Source organism: Paralichthys olivaceus, chromosome 18 (genome assembly GCF_024713975.1).
Source record: "Paralichthys olivaceus isolate ysfri-2021 chromosome 18, ASM2471397v2, whole genome shotgun sequence".
NCBI lineage: Eukaryota > Metazoa > Chordata > Actinopteri > Pleuronectiformes > Paralichthyidae > Paralichthys > Paralichthys olivaceus.
The window spans coordinates 9,986,647-10,002,676 of NC_091110.1; the positions used below are offsets into that span (position 1 = coordinate 9,986,647).

Sequence of the window (16,030 nt, forward strand, 5' to 3'; positions counted from 1 at the left end):
ACTACAGTTGTCATGTAAAGGTAGCATAGCATTTCACAGTAAATTGAACAAGTTTATATGTATATATATTAAAATAAAATTTAAATAACTTTTCATTTAAGACTACTTCAAAACTGCAATTAACTACAATAGATGGGTAAATGTTCATAGCTTCTTTTCGCCATTGGTTCTCCTAAATAAACAAATTTGAAACTACTAGGACGACTCAGTCAGAGACAGAGGTCTCGAGAGAGCATATCCATCGATAAATAATAAAAGTTGTAGAGCCAAAGGTTTAAAATGTGACAAATGATGTAGAGCACAACTCCAAATTTTAAGTGTCTGCATGTATGATATCACAAGCCATCCCAGAACCAGATACATAAACATACATCTTCGCACACACAACACTCACACACACTCAACCACACACACACACACGTTTACAATTTAATCTATTTAATTGAACCTGACTTTGAATTAACTAAACAAATGAGGAAATTCACAAGGGGCACTTGATCCCTTCTCGGCTAATGGATTGGAGATTCCTTTCCCATGGCGGCATTTGGGCAAACAAGACCCAGTAATCTCTGAATTGATGAGTTGACTCTGTCTGCATCAAATTTCTCCACTAAAGAGCTGTTGAACCCCTGATACAGTGTTGGTAGTTAGCCAGCGACTCAATTTGCAGACGAAGCCGGAACGGTGGGCTTGGTCTGGTTTCACTGCCAGCCCTGGGATATGCTACAAATTAAATGTATAGGATAGATGCCGCATGTAAGACATAAGATAAATATGAAGGATTGCTCGACCTGGTTTGTTGGCACATGTTTCTTTGCTTTAAGAGAAATATCCAAGTAGTAAAAATGACTTAAAATACATCCAAAAATGTCCCTATGTTCAAAATGATGTTCTTTAAACATGCATATTACTTATTTAGGCTTCTATGATGCACAGTTTAGTAATCCAGCCAAAAAGGATAGAACTCCATCTTGCTTAAGGTGACAAATTTATTAAAGTCCTGCCATTTAATCAGGAATCATCATCATTATCATCACCAGAAGGAATAAATAAGACATAAAACATTTCCCACATAAACAAACATATACATCAGACCCCGGGTGCCATAGCAGTTCGTCCTCAGGGGTTGTTTTCAGTAGAACAAAACGAACAAGATACATCTGAGAACACACAAATGCATAGAAGTAATTGGACCCCTAGGTACCATTTAAGACGACATCTACATTTTTGCCTATGTCCCTGTTTAAGAATGTACAAAGTCCTCACATCTGGGTTCTTATTCATGTCCAAGAAGGGGTTTGTATAAAAATAAAGTCTCCACAATGATAAACCATTATATTTATATATATGTAGACATTTGGCAACAACCAGACATTTAAAGACTCTGATTTTTAGAACGGATTCTGCACCTGAACTCACCGTAGAAAACAGATAGCAGTGGGAGGAGATGAGAATAAGAGGGTGTGAAGATCCAAATGATTGTGTTTCTGAGTCTGTACATTGTTCTGAAAAAGCTTATTGTTTTATCTGCAAAATGAAACCATTTTGACAGATTCCTTTCTTTTACTACACTTCTACTAGTGACGGACAACTGTTAGGCTGTGAGACTGTAAGTGCTTTTGAGGAGGGGCATATCTCTCCCCCCTTCTATCCAGATATTGAACGCTAATACCTGTTAATCAGATGTTGGTTAGATCCAAGCCAAGGATAGAAGTCTAGTCCTTTACACGATCACTGCCCATTTCCTAAAATCCAACAGAAGACACAGAAAACCCCCCAAAAAGAATATTGTCCAATGTCTTGTCCATAACCAATCAAAACTGCCCATGGTCCACTTCGTCTAACCAGGATGCAGGACTGGCAGGAAAGTCTGGGTATCCTCCGCTGCTGCCCGTTGAGAGGTCCGAGCTCGGTCCGTTGGCTGCCCCCATGGAGACACGCACTGCGGGGTTGATCCCGGGCCCGCTACCCTGCGTCATGATAGAAAGGCCGGATTCAGGGTAGACCAGGCTAGATATGAGAGGCTGGTGTCTGGGTAGCGCCTGCAGTGACCCTGGCGACTGAGGAAGGCCGTACGGGCTGTTGGAGCGTATGTCGTGGAACTGGTCTTGAGAGGGCAGGACGCCGTGCTCTAGGGGGAAGGAGCCGTGGTTGTTGCCCCCTTGGCGGCCACCCATGCCCGGAGAGGACTCGCTGAGGCTGCTGTAGATGCCGTTAGTGTGGCCAAGCTCTGACATAGGTGGTTCGTCTGTGCAAAGAGGAAAAGTGATATATTTCATAAGACATTTCTATATATTTCTTTTATTCCAGTAAAACAAAACCATCTTATTTCAATCGATTCAGGACAAGTATGGAAGCAAAGTAAATTGGTACTAACTTTCCCACTTTAGGTTCAACTTTTGTGAACGAAATTCAAAATTTATTTGACCAATTGTACAAATACCAAACTGTCCAGAGGCCCTAAATGTAGGACTCATCACCTAGCTGTGTTAAACCATGCATTTAAGTTAAGCATTGTTAAGTTTCAAGGTCCTGCCATTGTGTTTTCTGGCTCAACGTCATACCGTGGTTTGGGTTAGTTAAACCTACAGGGACACTTGAATTGAACAAAGCCATAATTACTGCGATGGCCTCTGAGATTCGGCTCATTGAGTGCTGTGGCGTCTTTACCTGTGAAGGACACCTCTGCGTCGCTGTCCATGCCCTCCTCCTGGATGCTGTCCTTATCAGATTTGGAGCTCCCCCGCGAACGCTTCATGTTGCGGAAGTACTGGCCCCACCTCTGCCGACCGGCATCTTTCTTGAGCCTTTTCTCTTTAGCTCGTCTGTTCTGAAACCAAACCTGCCGGGGGAGAAATACAAGATTTCTTATCATGTAATGACTGAGATTACTTCCTAAAATACATTTCACTATTTAAAACTGTCTAAAAGATATAATGAGAGAAATTAGGTGAGATCCATTTTTGCCATATTTCTCACACAGGCAAAGTCCGCTAAATCAAAGTCCTCTTTCCTTGATGCTTTTAAGCATTAAAACAGTGAACTTTCAAGGACTGTCTGGACATGACTTCACACTTGGATGAGTTCAAGTGGGGGGGACTAAAGCAGTGACACTGAACAGTAATCCTTGGACTATGCAGCGTCCCCTGCACTAGATTTATCACTCATTTAATGAACTTCACAACAGCTACAAGTTGTAATCACCTCAGGGAGCAGACAGGTTAGTGTGCCACTGACTTCAATTAGTAAGTATACATACTTTATCGTTTTTTTGCTTTCACATTAGAAAACATAAAATACACATGCAGTGTACTGTACATAGTCTGAATGGAAGGTATCTAAAAAGTCACCATGCTGTGGTTTACAGTTTCTGATACAAAATGCATGAATGCCCCATTTCTGTTTAATTTCATCTCACACACAAAATTAATCCATTTCAGTCACAAGCACAAAGAGCAGTTTTACATTCTCCTTAATGATATTCCGCCTTAAGTGAACCCCCCCTTCACCCCTTCCATTTTACTGAATAATGAGGAGCATTTTAGTGGCTTCCGTCTCTACTTTTGTCCTTGCAAATAAAACAATATATATGACCACCATCCAGCGACAGTGTACAGCTCCTCAGCAGTGGACAATATGCGAGGGGCCCTCTTAGCATTGTTAACGAGCTTGCACTTAAACCACGCTGACTTTCGGGTGGACTTCATTTTACTCAATCTGGCCGTAAATTCCCTCCACACAACGCACTTTGTGGTACGGTGAGCTTGTGCCAGTTCAACGCGATTGTCCCTTGATAATCAAGTCCAGACACTAATGGAATAGCCTTTAATGGATAATAATGTTCAGCTTTATACCTGCACAACTCGCATATCCAGGCCCGTCTCTGATGATAGCTGCTCTCGAACGTGGCGGGCAGGTTTGGGAGAGTTGTTGTAGGCGTTCTTCAGCGTTTCCAGTTGCTTGGCCGTGATGGTTGTTCGTGGCCTTTTTGCAGTGGAGTCTGCTTCTGAAAGAATGAGGGGATGATACACAATGTGAGCCGGGATTTAACATATTCTGTTCATTTGTGAGAACTCAAGCAATCGAGAGTAATGGTCAAATACTGATTTTTACAGTGATATTTTACTTCCATGTCAGTGTTTAAATTATTTGTTGTCTCCAATACGTAACTGATTTAGGGCAGTATACAAAATAAAGTGATCCACGTAGAGACAGAGCCTTTAAGGTAAAATAAAAGAATCCTGTATTAGTCCCACATGAGGAAATTTGCAGCAGGAAAGGAGACAATTGAAAAATAGACACCAGTAAAGTAATAAGTAAACATACAATATAAAGAATTATAAAATATGAATAGAATAGGATAGAATATATACTGTGTAAACAACATATATATACAGTGTAGGGTATAATGAAAAAGATTGTACACTAGCCATCGAATTGCACCAACAGAAATTAATATTGCATAGTTTACAGTATCTATTTAATCAATGATAATAAATCTAAAAATGATGTTTTTCTATAGCAACTGGTGATATAGAACAGGCTCTTTAATATACAACTTTCTAATTCATCATAAATGGATAAATGTTCTTCTGCCTATAAACTTAACTCTGGCATCCTGTGCCTAATTGCATCATGTCTGCACATCTGTTGGCCAGCACAGCAAAATACAAAAAAAAAAACCATCATCCAAATGGATGCTGCCCAAGTAATTGCGCCCTCTCATTAGTAAAATAAACGTGTGTGTTTTTTGCGAAAAGTTGCCGCATAAATCAATGCTTGGTGTCGAGCAGTAAATTCAAACAAACAGATGGGGAGATAAAACTTGACCATGGCCGGGCTGTTCTGTGAGGAGCTGCTGGGATTTTTTTGTCTGTAAAGTTAATGATGTTGGTATTAAACTAGGGATCTGATGAAAATGTGTTTTGGGTGTGTAAACAGTGTGTGGCAAAAACATGAAAATCTGCTAACTGTTTCACAACAACACACATTCTGGTATATTTAACAACCACAAATCAACTTGAAAGACAAACAAATGCAATTGCCCTCAAATTGAGAATCTGTAGCAATAACCAAGCCCACATGAATTTAAGTAAAATACAACTTTTACTAACTTGTAGGTAGATATGTCTATTAATACTATTATGTAAAATATTTTACTGCAATCTCTAGTGTATCTAAAATATTGTCCCTATAGGAGATGACTCCCAAATTAAATTTCCCATACTTAAAAAAAAGAGATGCAATAATTAACAATCCAGAAACATAAGAGTTATTGTTGTAATTTGTGTCTTGTACATTCAGTTTTATTAGACATCTGGTACACTGCTGTTTGATCTGCATATGAGTAACTGCTAACTACCTTTACACTACTAATACATAAACTAGATTAGGTGGCTTAAGCCTATAAACACAACCAAAATGTGCACGCACTCCAAATGTAGCATTTCACGACAATAAACCATGTGTCATTTTATTCCATTAAATATCTTAGCTATTCAAATCATTATAGATTATATTTATAAATGCAATAGCATTTCGAAGCATAATATAATATCATTCTCATGTTGTAGATAATATGAACACAGACACAAAGATCTTCATTCTCTCTGTGTGTGTGTGTGTCTCCATTCTGCACACAGGAACAATATTAAGAGTTATTGTAAACGGATCCATTCCGGTGCAGAGTGTAAAGCCTCTGGGCCTCCTCTTTACGCAGCTCCCCATCGATTGGGTTGCGGGCAACGATGCAATTAGCACAGGTGGGTCAGAGTTTATGGGTGACCTCATTGTCACGTCATGTATTTAACTTGACGCACGAACAGGCCAGACTTTTTTTCCCCTCATGCGTAAAACACTGCGCATATTATTTCTCCAGACCAGACGTATACACACCTCTCTGTTTGGCGGTCTCGTAGTCGCCCTTGCAGACCAGCCTGCTGTCCTCCATCAGGTAGTACTCGTCACCTGTGGCCAGTTGCCTCTTGCACACGATGCAGGCGAAGCAGTGCAGGTGATAGACGAAGTCCTGCGCCCTCCTCACCACCTGTGTGGGCGGTATCCCCTGCTGACACGCTGCGCACTTGGTCCCGAATCTCCTTTTGGGAAATCAGACAGTCGACATCAATAAAACGCATGAAAACTCTAAATACAAATTTTACAGCTTTAAAAACTGATATAGTTGCCAACCAACGAAAACCATGTTGAAATGAGCCCTGGGATGTACTCACTTGAAGAAATCCTCTTTGCAGTAGACGCTGTCGCCCCTGCTGAAGCACTTGTCCGCCAGCTGTGCCTGGCAGTCGCTGCATTTCAGGCACTTGCTGTGCCACTGGCGGTCCAGCACCTTGAGGATGAAGCGGTCCACGATGTGCTGACTGCAGCCTGCGCACACTGGGATTTCTGCAGGAGACACGATGGAATCACGACATCAGTTTTCAGTCAAAATGTCGTGGTTGGGTGAATGTTCCACCGACACGCTGATTGACATCTGAACCCCGCGTCTTGTGAGTAACATCCGGACACTTAACATACTAATCTGCTGATGGTTGTTCAATTATGCAAGACCCTCAATAAGCCTTGCAGCTAAAAATACAAATCAGCAGCGTGAATATTCTTTATAAAGACTTGCGTAATGATGGGAAATATTTCTCTTTTCAGATAGACACATTTCTTCAATTTTTCTTTTCTTCTCTTTTTTAATATTTGGCAATTCCTTTTTTGCTAAATTGTATTTTAATTTTAAAACAGTCTATAAAATAATGTAGGAGTGCAAATGAAATTAACCTTTAATGAAAAACATTGTTGCAAAGGTTATTTTCTACCTAATTTACTGTCACTACGTCGTCACTTCTATTAACCTACTTATAATTATTATTCACCCAATAACATGGCTGTTATTTATCAATTATTAAATAATTAAAATGTTTTTATTAGCCTTGTTCAGTATATGGATTAATGCCACTATACAAGATGCACACATTTACCTTGTAAAAAACTATACAAAGTAATGTAAAAATATAATTTCAATCAATCTTACATAACTTCATACTGTCCATATTATTTCATATAACCACCACAAACCTTGCATAGGTAAATGTATCAAAATAAACATCATGAGACTTCTTATTCATTTAACGACTGCATTCAATTTGCAAACACTGTCTCATTACATAAGAGATAATTCAAATAGTCACATTTCCACATTTAATCGATTAGTTTATTAGCCTGTTATTAGAAATAAACATGGGCATCAGTGCACAACGATGCAAACATTTATCATGGTAAATGTGAGAGAATAGATGACATTTTATTCTGTGGAAATCAGATTGTTGGAAGCATATTTCGCAGGATTTAAATTATGTCAATCTTTTCAAATTGAACTGTAAATAACCATCATATAGAATTAACAGTTCATTCATTGTTGAAATGTCTGCAGTTATATTATGAATCTCCGAGGCTGTCTTACAATATTCACACAACGTAACAAACAGCCAAAGTAAAAATAAGGACAGGCAGCTGCTGATATGTCGAGGAAGACGTTATCAGGCCTCTTTATTACTAATTAAAAGAAGCTCAACCACTTCATATTCCATTCGCGCAAGGAATCGCGTTCCCATTGTTCTGTTGTGGACAATTCATACAACATTAACGAACCGTTTCTTCTGGCATCGTCGGCGAGCCCTGCACAGGGAGCCACGTCAAGAAACAGGTGTACCCAGCTCATTATTTATTCAACGCGCTCTGTAAAACTGCGGCCTATAGTCTCCAAGGTACAGACCAACAAAGGTGTCCAAAGCGATCTCACCGTGCAGGGCCCCACATGGAATATTAAAAATTGTAGATGCATAATCCGAATCGAAATATCATTAAACGTGAATTCCCAGGTCAATCAAATACACTGCTCATAGCCTGCCTGCTCAAAATGCCAGTGGAGGTGCAGTCATGCTTATATTGATCATAAACATACACACACATTTAACAATCTTCCTGTGTTCCTGTTACCCCCTCAGCTTGTACAAGCTTCTAAACCAGTGCGTAAAAATGCTTAAAACTGCTTTTCCCTTTTAATGCTGGAAAGCTGAGTTTAGCCCGATTCATCCTCCAAACATATATCGACGTATGTCGACACTCGGCCGATCATTAGGATAAGCAAAGGTTAAAGCCTGATAAGTGGAAGTTGTAGATGCTTGATCCGAATCGAAATCTCTATGTGTAACTTTGGAGCAGGCCACTCCAATATCCAGCTGGTAGCCTGTTTGTTCAAAAATGACGGTGTATTGGTAAATAAATGTAGGAGCATGATTGTATTGATCATGAATATACAACAATTTAACGTGCATGTGTAATTCTTCAACATGCACGACCTTTTGAATCCAAAGAACAAATGCGTAAAAAATGCGTAAAACCAATGTTCCATTTCAAAATGCTGGGGAAGTGGATTAAAAGCTGATTTATCCTCCAAAATAAAAATAGAAAAAGATCGAAATTTGACCGGACATATAATATAAACACAATTTAAAAGCCTGGAAATTGCATTTACAAGATTTCGAGCAACAAAATATGCACATGGCCAAGACTGTTCCGGATGACATAGGACAATTTCCCCAAATCAACTCAAATGCACAGCTGTAGCATCCACATGGAACTTCACCCGCAGAGTAAATGAGTCCAACACTCTGAAGGCCCATTGAAAGACACCATGCTCCAACATGTATGATCACGTTGGATGACTCTTTACAAATCAATATCAGAAAGATAAACACTCCAAAAAAGAATAAATCGATCATATCTTTGCTCTTGGTTACCTTTCCGTAGCTGCTCACTTTGGGACAGCAGAGCGAGCAGCATCTCCGTGTTTTTCTGTGCCTCTTTTGGAGAGTGTCGCTCACCGTGTCCATCCATCGCGCATGATTTTTCGCTCACATTCACGCAAATGTGCCTCGTCTTTGGACGGTTTACCCACAATCACACGCCCTCGATTTTTTTGTCGTAGAGCGAGCAGGCTCACCGGTGAGCGGTGTGGAGTTTTGCAACACGGTGGTGTTGGAGCCCTGTTCAGGATAATACGCGCTGCACCGTTTCCATGGGCGACAGGGAGATAGATTAACATCACCTACCTACTGAGGGCTACCTTACCCGGAAGAGGAAAAAACAGGAGCTGAGGAGGGGGAGGCAAACAGGAGGTTCAGTGTTGAGTGGTAACGTTACTCAGGGACGCGTTACTTTACTGTAGCCTATTACTTTCAAACAAGAGTACGTCAGAAAAGCTCCTTATATCCTTTACCTCCATATTTTATTTGTGGACTGAATTTGAATTATTACAAATCCACTTTTCTCCAACTGAAATTACTTATTATGTTCCCAATATTCTATATCTTATTCTCATAATAATATTGAGCACATGGGGGAATTACTTGTTTACTTTAAAAAGGCACATTTGTGCCATCACGGTTTAAAAAGCTATAGGAGACACACACTGTACATTGCTTTTGGAAGAGGAGAACATACATTTTTACGCAACAGATTATATCAACTGTGTCTATATTGCTTTATCTGGGAGGACGTAAATTGTGTCGAAACCCAACAACCCCTGCTCCTTTAGGCACAACATCAACAGGCTGATATTTATGACCCCCGTGTTGAAACTGCACCATGATAGACACGACTAAAGTGACCAAAACAAAAACTAAAAAACTGGGCCCCACTATGTTGTTGGTTTATTCTGTGAAGTAGTATTTTCATGGCAATCCATTTTCATATCGATTTCCAGGACTGTCTTGAAAGACTGGGGCCTTGGGAAAAGCTCCATCTTGTTTCGAACCTTGTTTGGTTTGTTCTTTTTTGTCATGAATTTATTTATTTGTTGGGTTTCTTTGAGAAATGAAAGTAGCATCGGGCTTAGAATTATTGTTCTTTTGTAAATGCTCTATTTTCCTCGGTATCAGTTTTATTACTATTATTATAGAAATATGAACATGCTTCTATGTTAGATTGAACACATTTAATTAATATGCTGTAGATTTATAGCCTATCTGATCAGATTATAGAAAAGTTATTTTAATTATCTTCTATCTCTCTCTTTCTCTCTCTCTCTCTCACACACACACACGTATGAAGTGTTGCTGCAGAGTGCTCAAAGACAAGTGTTTATTTAGGGGAGAGATTGGCTGTTCAATAACATGTTGATCGGGCCAACACCCCAATAAATTTTATTGACACTGATCCTTGGCACAAAAGAGCGTCTGGGGAAATCACGGGTAGTGCCACAGCCACGCGCGCCGCTGATGAATCTAAAATCAATGTCCTATTTGCCTGTATTTCAGGAGTATATGAAAAGCGTTTTGGAGGAAACTGCTGGGGTCCACGGGTGCCCCCTCTTTACTTCACAGCTTTGTAATAATTTTTATGTCGTATTGATCGCTTTACTTTTGGGGGGGGCGACAGTAATGCGACAACAAAGCGATAAAATGACCATCAGAGTAATGGTCAGTGCGTTAGAGAAAGACGCAGAGAAAATCCCATTTTTTTCCAAATTAAATACAATTATAATTCTCATTTATCTCCAAGAACCATATTTTCAAAGTCAATCTAAAATTAAATTTAAATAGGTCTAATTTTGCACAAAGTGACCTCAGCCTGTGACACGGTGAACCACAATTGCGCAAAAGCTTAATCCAGAAAAAGGCCAAAATGGAATCCCCCTTTTTTCCTGCCACTAAATATTTAAATCAACAAGTTGGCTCTTAATGGAAAGCGTAAAATGGCGCCTCTATGCCAGGCCACACCACCTCCACCTTTTCCCTCAGGTGTCCCACCTGTCAGGGGAGGAATGTGACACCTGTTGGTGGGGGAGCAGCTCCTGCTCGCAGTCTGTCGTCCGCGGGTGGGTCTCTCCGTCCGGGTGGGTGCACGGTGTCCCCTCCACACATCCGCCCTCTGTGCGCCCTGGCGGCGTGCGCTCCCGTGACAACCGCGGGGCAGCATGTGCGAAATGACAGCACGCGCATAACATCTGTTGGTGTGACTCTTTTGCGACAATGAAGGCTCATTACAGATTCATAACGTCTCCCACACGCAGCGCAAAAGAAGCGCATCCAAACAGCCTGGGTTAAATGATGCAGGGGGGTTTCATGCAACTTCTAAATCTGCATTTTCCCCATTCGGACAGGTCCAAACCACCAACTCAACATCATATGTGTGAAAGCTTTTTGCAGAGCCGTGTGTGTTTTACCACAATATAATACAAACACTCCCCTGTGTCCGTTTCACGCTTGTCAAGAGTTGATACAACAAAACAAGAGCCACCTCCCGTCATGCAGCGCTGATTCGCTTGTGGCCCATTATCCTCTATTTCACGCCTTATTGTGATTCATTCACGGACCCCGGGGCGTCAATTAAAGCCCATTACTCTCTTTCCCCAAATCATAACACACAGGAAAATGAGTCAAACTGCGGATCTTACCTTGGCCTGAACTGTACCGAGAGAAATTCCCGGTGCTCTGACAACTTGACCCCGGGTGTTCGAGCAACATTTTGGGAGATGTTCCGATGATCCAAGGTAGAGACGCACGACTTAATTAGAACTTAGTGAAAATAAAAAAGTCTAAGTAGCTGCTGAATGGAGAAGACGGATTTAAAAGCCGCTCTTTCCCGGTGATTTATCCTCTGGAGAGTGAGTCGAGCTCTGTTCGATGGAAGCTTGACTTGTGGAAAACGCAGGAAAGCACCTCCGTGGACCTTCCTCCTCTCGTCTGCCGCCCAGGACGCAAACTTTGAATATTCATGAAGTTTGATTCCTTGATTCCATGTTGATAGAGCGTGTCGGGATGAGGTGGAGGGAGAAGTGTGTGACCATTGACCACCTGACTGACTGACTGACTGACTGACTGAGAGTCCGGTGTCTGCGTCTTCACCTCGACTTGAAGTAAAGCGGCGGTCAGCGCTGCCTCTGTCCAGGGTGCTGAACGGAGTAGGGAGGAGGAGGGGGGGCTCTAAACGGGCTGGAGGCGTGTGTGCCGCTCCTATATCCCGCGCACGCACACACACACACACACACACACACACACACACACACACACACACACACACACACACAAACACACACACACACACACACACACCCACACCCTCCCCCTCTTCGGTCCTTATCTTGTGCTGTGGTGCACGTGTCTGTCTTTCAAGACGCACAATGGGGCAATTGGGCTCCGCTCACGGGACATTGTTGTCCTGCGTTTCCATCGCTGCGTCTCTCTTTTGTTTGGGGTAAAAATAGACCGCATCGCATTAATGACACAAGTGGACGGAGCGTGCGTGCCGTTACGTTTAGGTGCATGTGTTGTAAAGGCTACGCCTTAAAGGATGTATATAGACAAATGGGTGTATTGACATATATTCGTTTGAAATGCTGTTTTACGTTATAAGGAGGAAAGTTCTAAAGAAAAATAGTGTTTTTTCCATCAAAGATTTCAGAAAGGTCTAACTATAGATCAAGGAATATGACAACCATTACGCACAAAAGGATATAAGCTACAAGTAATACAAGTTAAACTAATAAGCACAAAGAAATGATTACTATTTATTATATTTGGTATTCCTTGTAAAATATAGCTACAAGTGTTAATTGATTATTTGAGATGCTGTAATAAATGAAAATAGAAAAGTTCAAAATAATATAGTTTTTTTCTCACAATGTTTTTTTTTAGGAATATGACAACCATTATGCAGAGCACAATACAAACTATGTGCAGATTACTGATCATGGTATAATTAAGTCAGTTGCAGTTCCCAAAAAAAATCTAAATTTGTGTTTTTCTAAAATTGCATCTTCAACACGCGCCTGCGCATAACCAGGACACACTATTTTGGCTACGTGCCATGTGCCCCTGTCCCTCTGACACTGTGCCAATTAACAACACAACGCACCAAACTCCTCTGATTTAGTCCTACAGCTTTGATTCAATTGTACTCACCCAGCACGAACACGGGCCCAGAGTGGTGTAAGCCAATTAGACCTCTGCTGTTCATTAGTCCACTCAGGACAATTAGCCTCCCAAACTTGGAAATCAACCATCTCATCTTTTTTTCCTTTTCTTTTCTAATTATACCTCTCCTACTTGACACCCTCTCATCCCTCCATCCAGCAATTCCACTGCACAGGCATGCTGTTAAAAACAAAAATGTTCAGTGGATGGTTGTTTTCATGGTTGTTTGTGTTTTTGTGGCCAGTAATCTGTGGTGTGGATCTTTAGGCAGATTAAGGGAGAATAGTTTTTAAATCTGGAAGGAGCCGTGCACAGTGAGGATCCTAAAGCCAATGCAGCATCAAAAGAGCTAAGCAAAACAACGTGTGTCTTCGGATTGCATTTGTGATGGTGTTGAAACACTGGTGATGAATTATGAAGCATCACAGTCATTTTTATTTTGACTGGCAAGACAAGGCGAGTTTATTTTTACAGCACATTTCCACAACAAGGCAATTCCAAGTGATTTATATAGAATATAAAAGGCGTTATTACAAATTGTAAAAGCAACATGAGACAATACAAAAAGTAAGGATTTAAAAAGAAATCATGTAGACTTATAAAGAAAAATAAAACAGTGAAGTGTAAGAAATGAGTCATTATTTTATTTAATAAAAGGCAATGGCAAACAGGAAAGTCTTCAGCATTGAATTAAAGCGACTAAAAGTTGCGACCACCCTGAAGTTCTCGTATGCGGATCATATAAACTGAATGCCACGTTTAGTTCTGACTCTGGGAACAGAAAGCCAACTGGTCCCAGACCACCTGAGGGTTCTGGACAGTTCACAATGTAGCAGTAGATCAAAATGTAAAATATTCATAACGTTTTTGCTCATGTCAGAAAAAGAAATGGATGAAAGATGTTTCTCCACTTCTCTTAAGTCTTTATTTTTTTCCTCAATAGGATCTTGTTTTCCTTTGCTCTCATGAATATATCAATGAGCCAACCCCCCCTAAAAAACATGCCAATGCTTTTATCCTGTTTTGTTTGTCCTCTTTGAAATCTTCGAGCATCATTGCGGGAAATTGGTAAAGTGTTAATACACCTGGGTCCCACTCAAGCAAGCAGCTGCAATCAGCCCCTAATGGTCCTCCATGTAAAGACTCAGCCTGTTGCACCTATTACAAGTTGATTTTTGACCTTGAATATGAGCAGACTCAACAGGCCGACGAGTGCTCGGTGGATGAGAGTCGCTTCAAAGGAACAAATGGTTGTGCGGCGGATGAAACCACTGCTTTCGCTCAAGTGGGGACACTTACCCAAAAAGAGAAAGGAGCAGGTTTATGAATACAAATCTTTATTCAGATCAGTCCTGCTTCATGTATTGCAGAGAGTGGTCTCAGCTTGTATTTGCATTTTTGCATCGAAATGATTCCAGTGCATATCCTTTTCTAGTAGGTGTAAATAAAAATGAAACATTTATTTTAATTTGCACTCACTGTCTGATGAAAAAGGAGACAAAATATAGGCCAATATTTATTATTATTATTTTAAAAATCCTTATGTAACTGATTATATATTGTATATGATATAACTGAAAATAATTGTCAATAACATTCTGTCAAATATGCGGAAAAAAACGAATTCTTTCAGCAAATTTTGCATATGATTTCCTTTTAATAGTTCTGGAAAGTTTGGAAACTGTTTTTTTAACGCACAATTTTGCAAAAACACAAAATACTTTAGTAACAAAAATACAAGTAGATTAATGAAACATTTTGAAAGTCTGCTCTTTTAGTAACTGTTCAAATCTAAGTGTGAGTTTTTAATCTGACTGCATCTCAATGTGTCGGCCTTTATTCATCTGTTTTTACAAGACCATACTGGAACATGTGGTCTGTCTTTGTGTTTACATTTTGCATGCTTGTCTATGTCCACAAGTGGCTCTGTGTCCTGCATTGTGTACATGTATGTGCATATACATCGTGTGTGTGTGTGTGTGTGTGTGTGTGTGTGTGTGTAACTGCTTCAGCACAGCTGAGCTGGATGACCGAGTCTTTCTGCAGGGGGTCCATGTGCGGCCATGCCACCCCTCTGACACCAGGCTGCCATTGTGCTCCTGTCATGATCAATCATGTCCTCCGAAGACTGGCCTTGTCCGGGAGGGAGGGGACCAATCATACGCCTCATTACCCAGGCTTGGTTACTCTTAAGCAGAGTGGTCCCAGGACACCTCGGCCTGTTGCTGTCTGAGGAGAAAGAGGAAGAGAGTAAATGTATGTGAAAGAGAGAAAGAGGGGGTAAAATACTTAGTGAGAGATGACATCTGAATCAGAGTGTGTTCCGATGCTTCTCACTTAGGTTTGCATCATCGCTGCTGCACTGACAAAGTCAAAAAAGGTATTTCACTAAAATTAGAAACCAAACATTTCTGATCCAAACAATATTTCAGAATATTATAAACAGCAGCCACAATGCCTTGAAGATCCACCCTTGACATCACTTCAGCAACCGGCCTCCATGTTTCAAACCATAGCGAGCAGCACTCATTGTTTTGAAATGGCTCCATCTGGCAAGGTTTCACTGACCAGGCCAGCCGCGGCTCACTCCCTCAGCAGCTGGCTAAACTGCCCAACCGCTATTCTGCTTGGCCGTCGGAGTAACCGACACTCTGGTGGCTGTGCCCCTCACGCACACACGCACATACACACACACACAGGGGGTAACTGTCCCCCGGCCTGCCAGTCCTGGGGTCAGCTGGCTGGAGTTGAAGAAGGGGAGGGGTGTTGCAGGGTAGCGACCAGCACCATTTAGCCCCTTTTGTTAGTCGCCCTGAGAGAAGTGGAGAAATGGGTCAGAAGTGTTGCATTTGCACTGCTGGACATTTAAAATGATCTTCGGACATCAATGCTCCCAAACTCAGCTCGACTTTTATTGCAGATATGATCCATCAATCCTCACATCACTTATGGGTTTAGCTCAACAGCTGCCCCTCAAGAGTTGAATGCAGTTTCATTATTTGTGCATGAGGGTCTACTCCAGGCTCAAAAGTCTGCCACCTCTGCCC

At 41.1% G+C, this 16,030-nt stretch overlaps 1 protein-coding gene across 4 annotated transcripts; it reads right to left on the bottom strand.

Moving 5' to 3' along the window:
• Positions 1 to 975: 975 nt before the first annotated feature.
• On the bottom strand, positions 976 to 12,086 carry lhx3 (LIM homeobox 3). 4 transcript variants are annotated; one of them, XM_020082387.2, is made up of 6 exons: positions 11,465 to 12,086; positions 6,231 to 6,402; positions 5,896 to 6,098; positions 3,855 to 4,006; positions 2,671 to 2,842; positions 976 to 2,248 (listed from the first exon to the last, which is right to left on the bottom strand). In XM_020082387.2, exons 1-6 carry the CDS (start codon positions 11,532 to 11,534, stop codon positions 1,815 to 1,817), a joined length of 1,203 nt encoding a protein of 400 aa, XP_019937946.2. In that variant the 5' UTR covers positions 11,535 to 12,086; the 3' UTR covers positions 976 to 1,814. The 4 variants fall into 4 exon arrangements, with proteins under 4 accessions (XP_019937946.2, XP_069370242.1, XP_069370241.1 ...); XM_069514141.1 differs by lacking the exon at positions 11,465 to 12,086 and adding an exon at positions 10,818 to 11,417 and having other exon boundaries at positions 5,896 to 6,095; XM_069514140.1 differs by lacking the exon at positions 11,465 to 12,086 and adding an exon at positions 10,818 to 11,410.
• Between the last annotated feature and the right edge of the window lie 3,944 nt (positions 12,087 to 16,030).

Bases quoted from the DNA above. Each gene is read 5' to 3' on its own strand.
- lhx3 (XM_069514140.1), bottom strand. From the start codon at position 10,986: ATGCTGCCCCGCGGTTGTCACGGGAGCGCACGCCGCCAGGGCGCACAG. The intron at 6,403-10,817 runs GTGGGACACCTG...TGTCTCCTGCAG, and splicing joins TCACATTCCTCCCCTGACAG to AAATCCCAGTGTGCGCAGGC. The intron at 6,099-6,230 runs GTGAGTACATCC...ATTTCCCAAAAG, and splicing joins TGCAAAGAGGATTTCTTCAA to GAGATTCGGGACCAAGTGCG.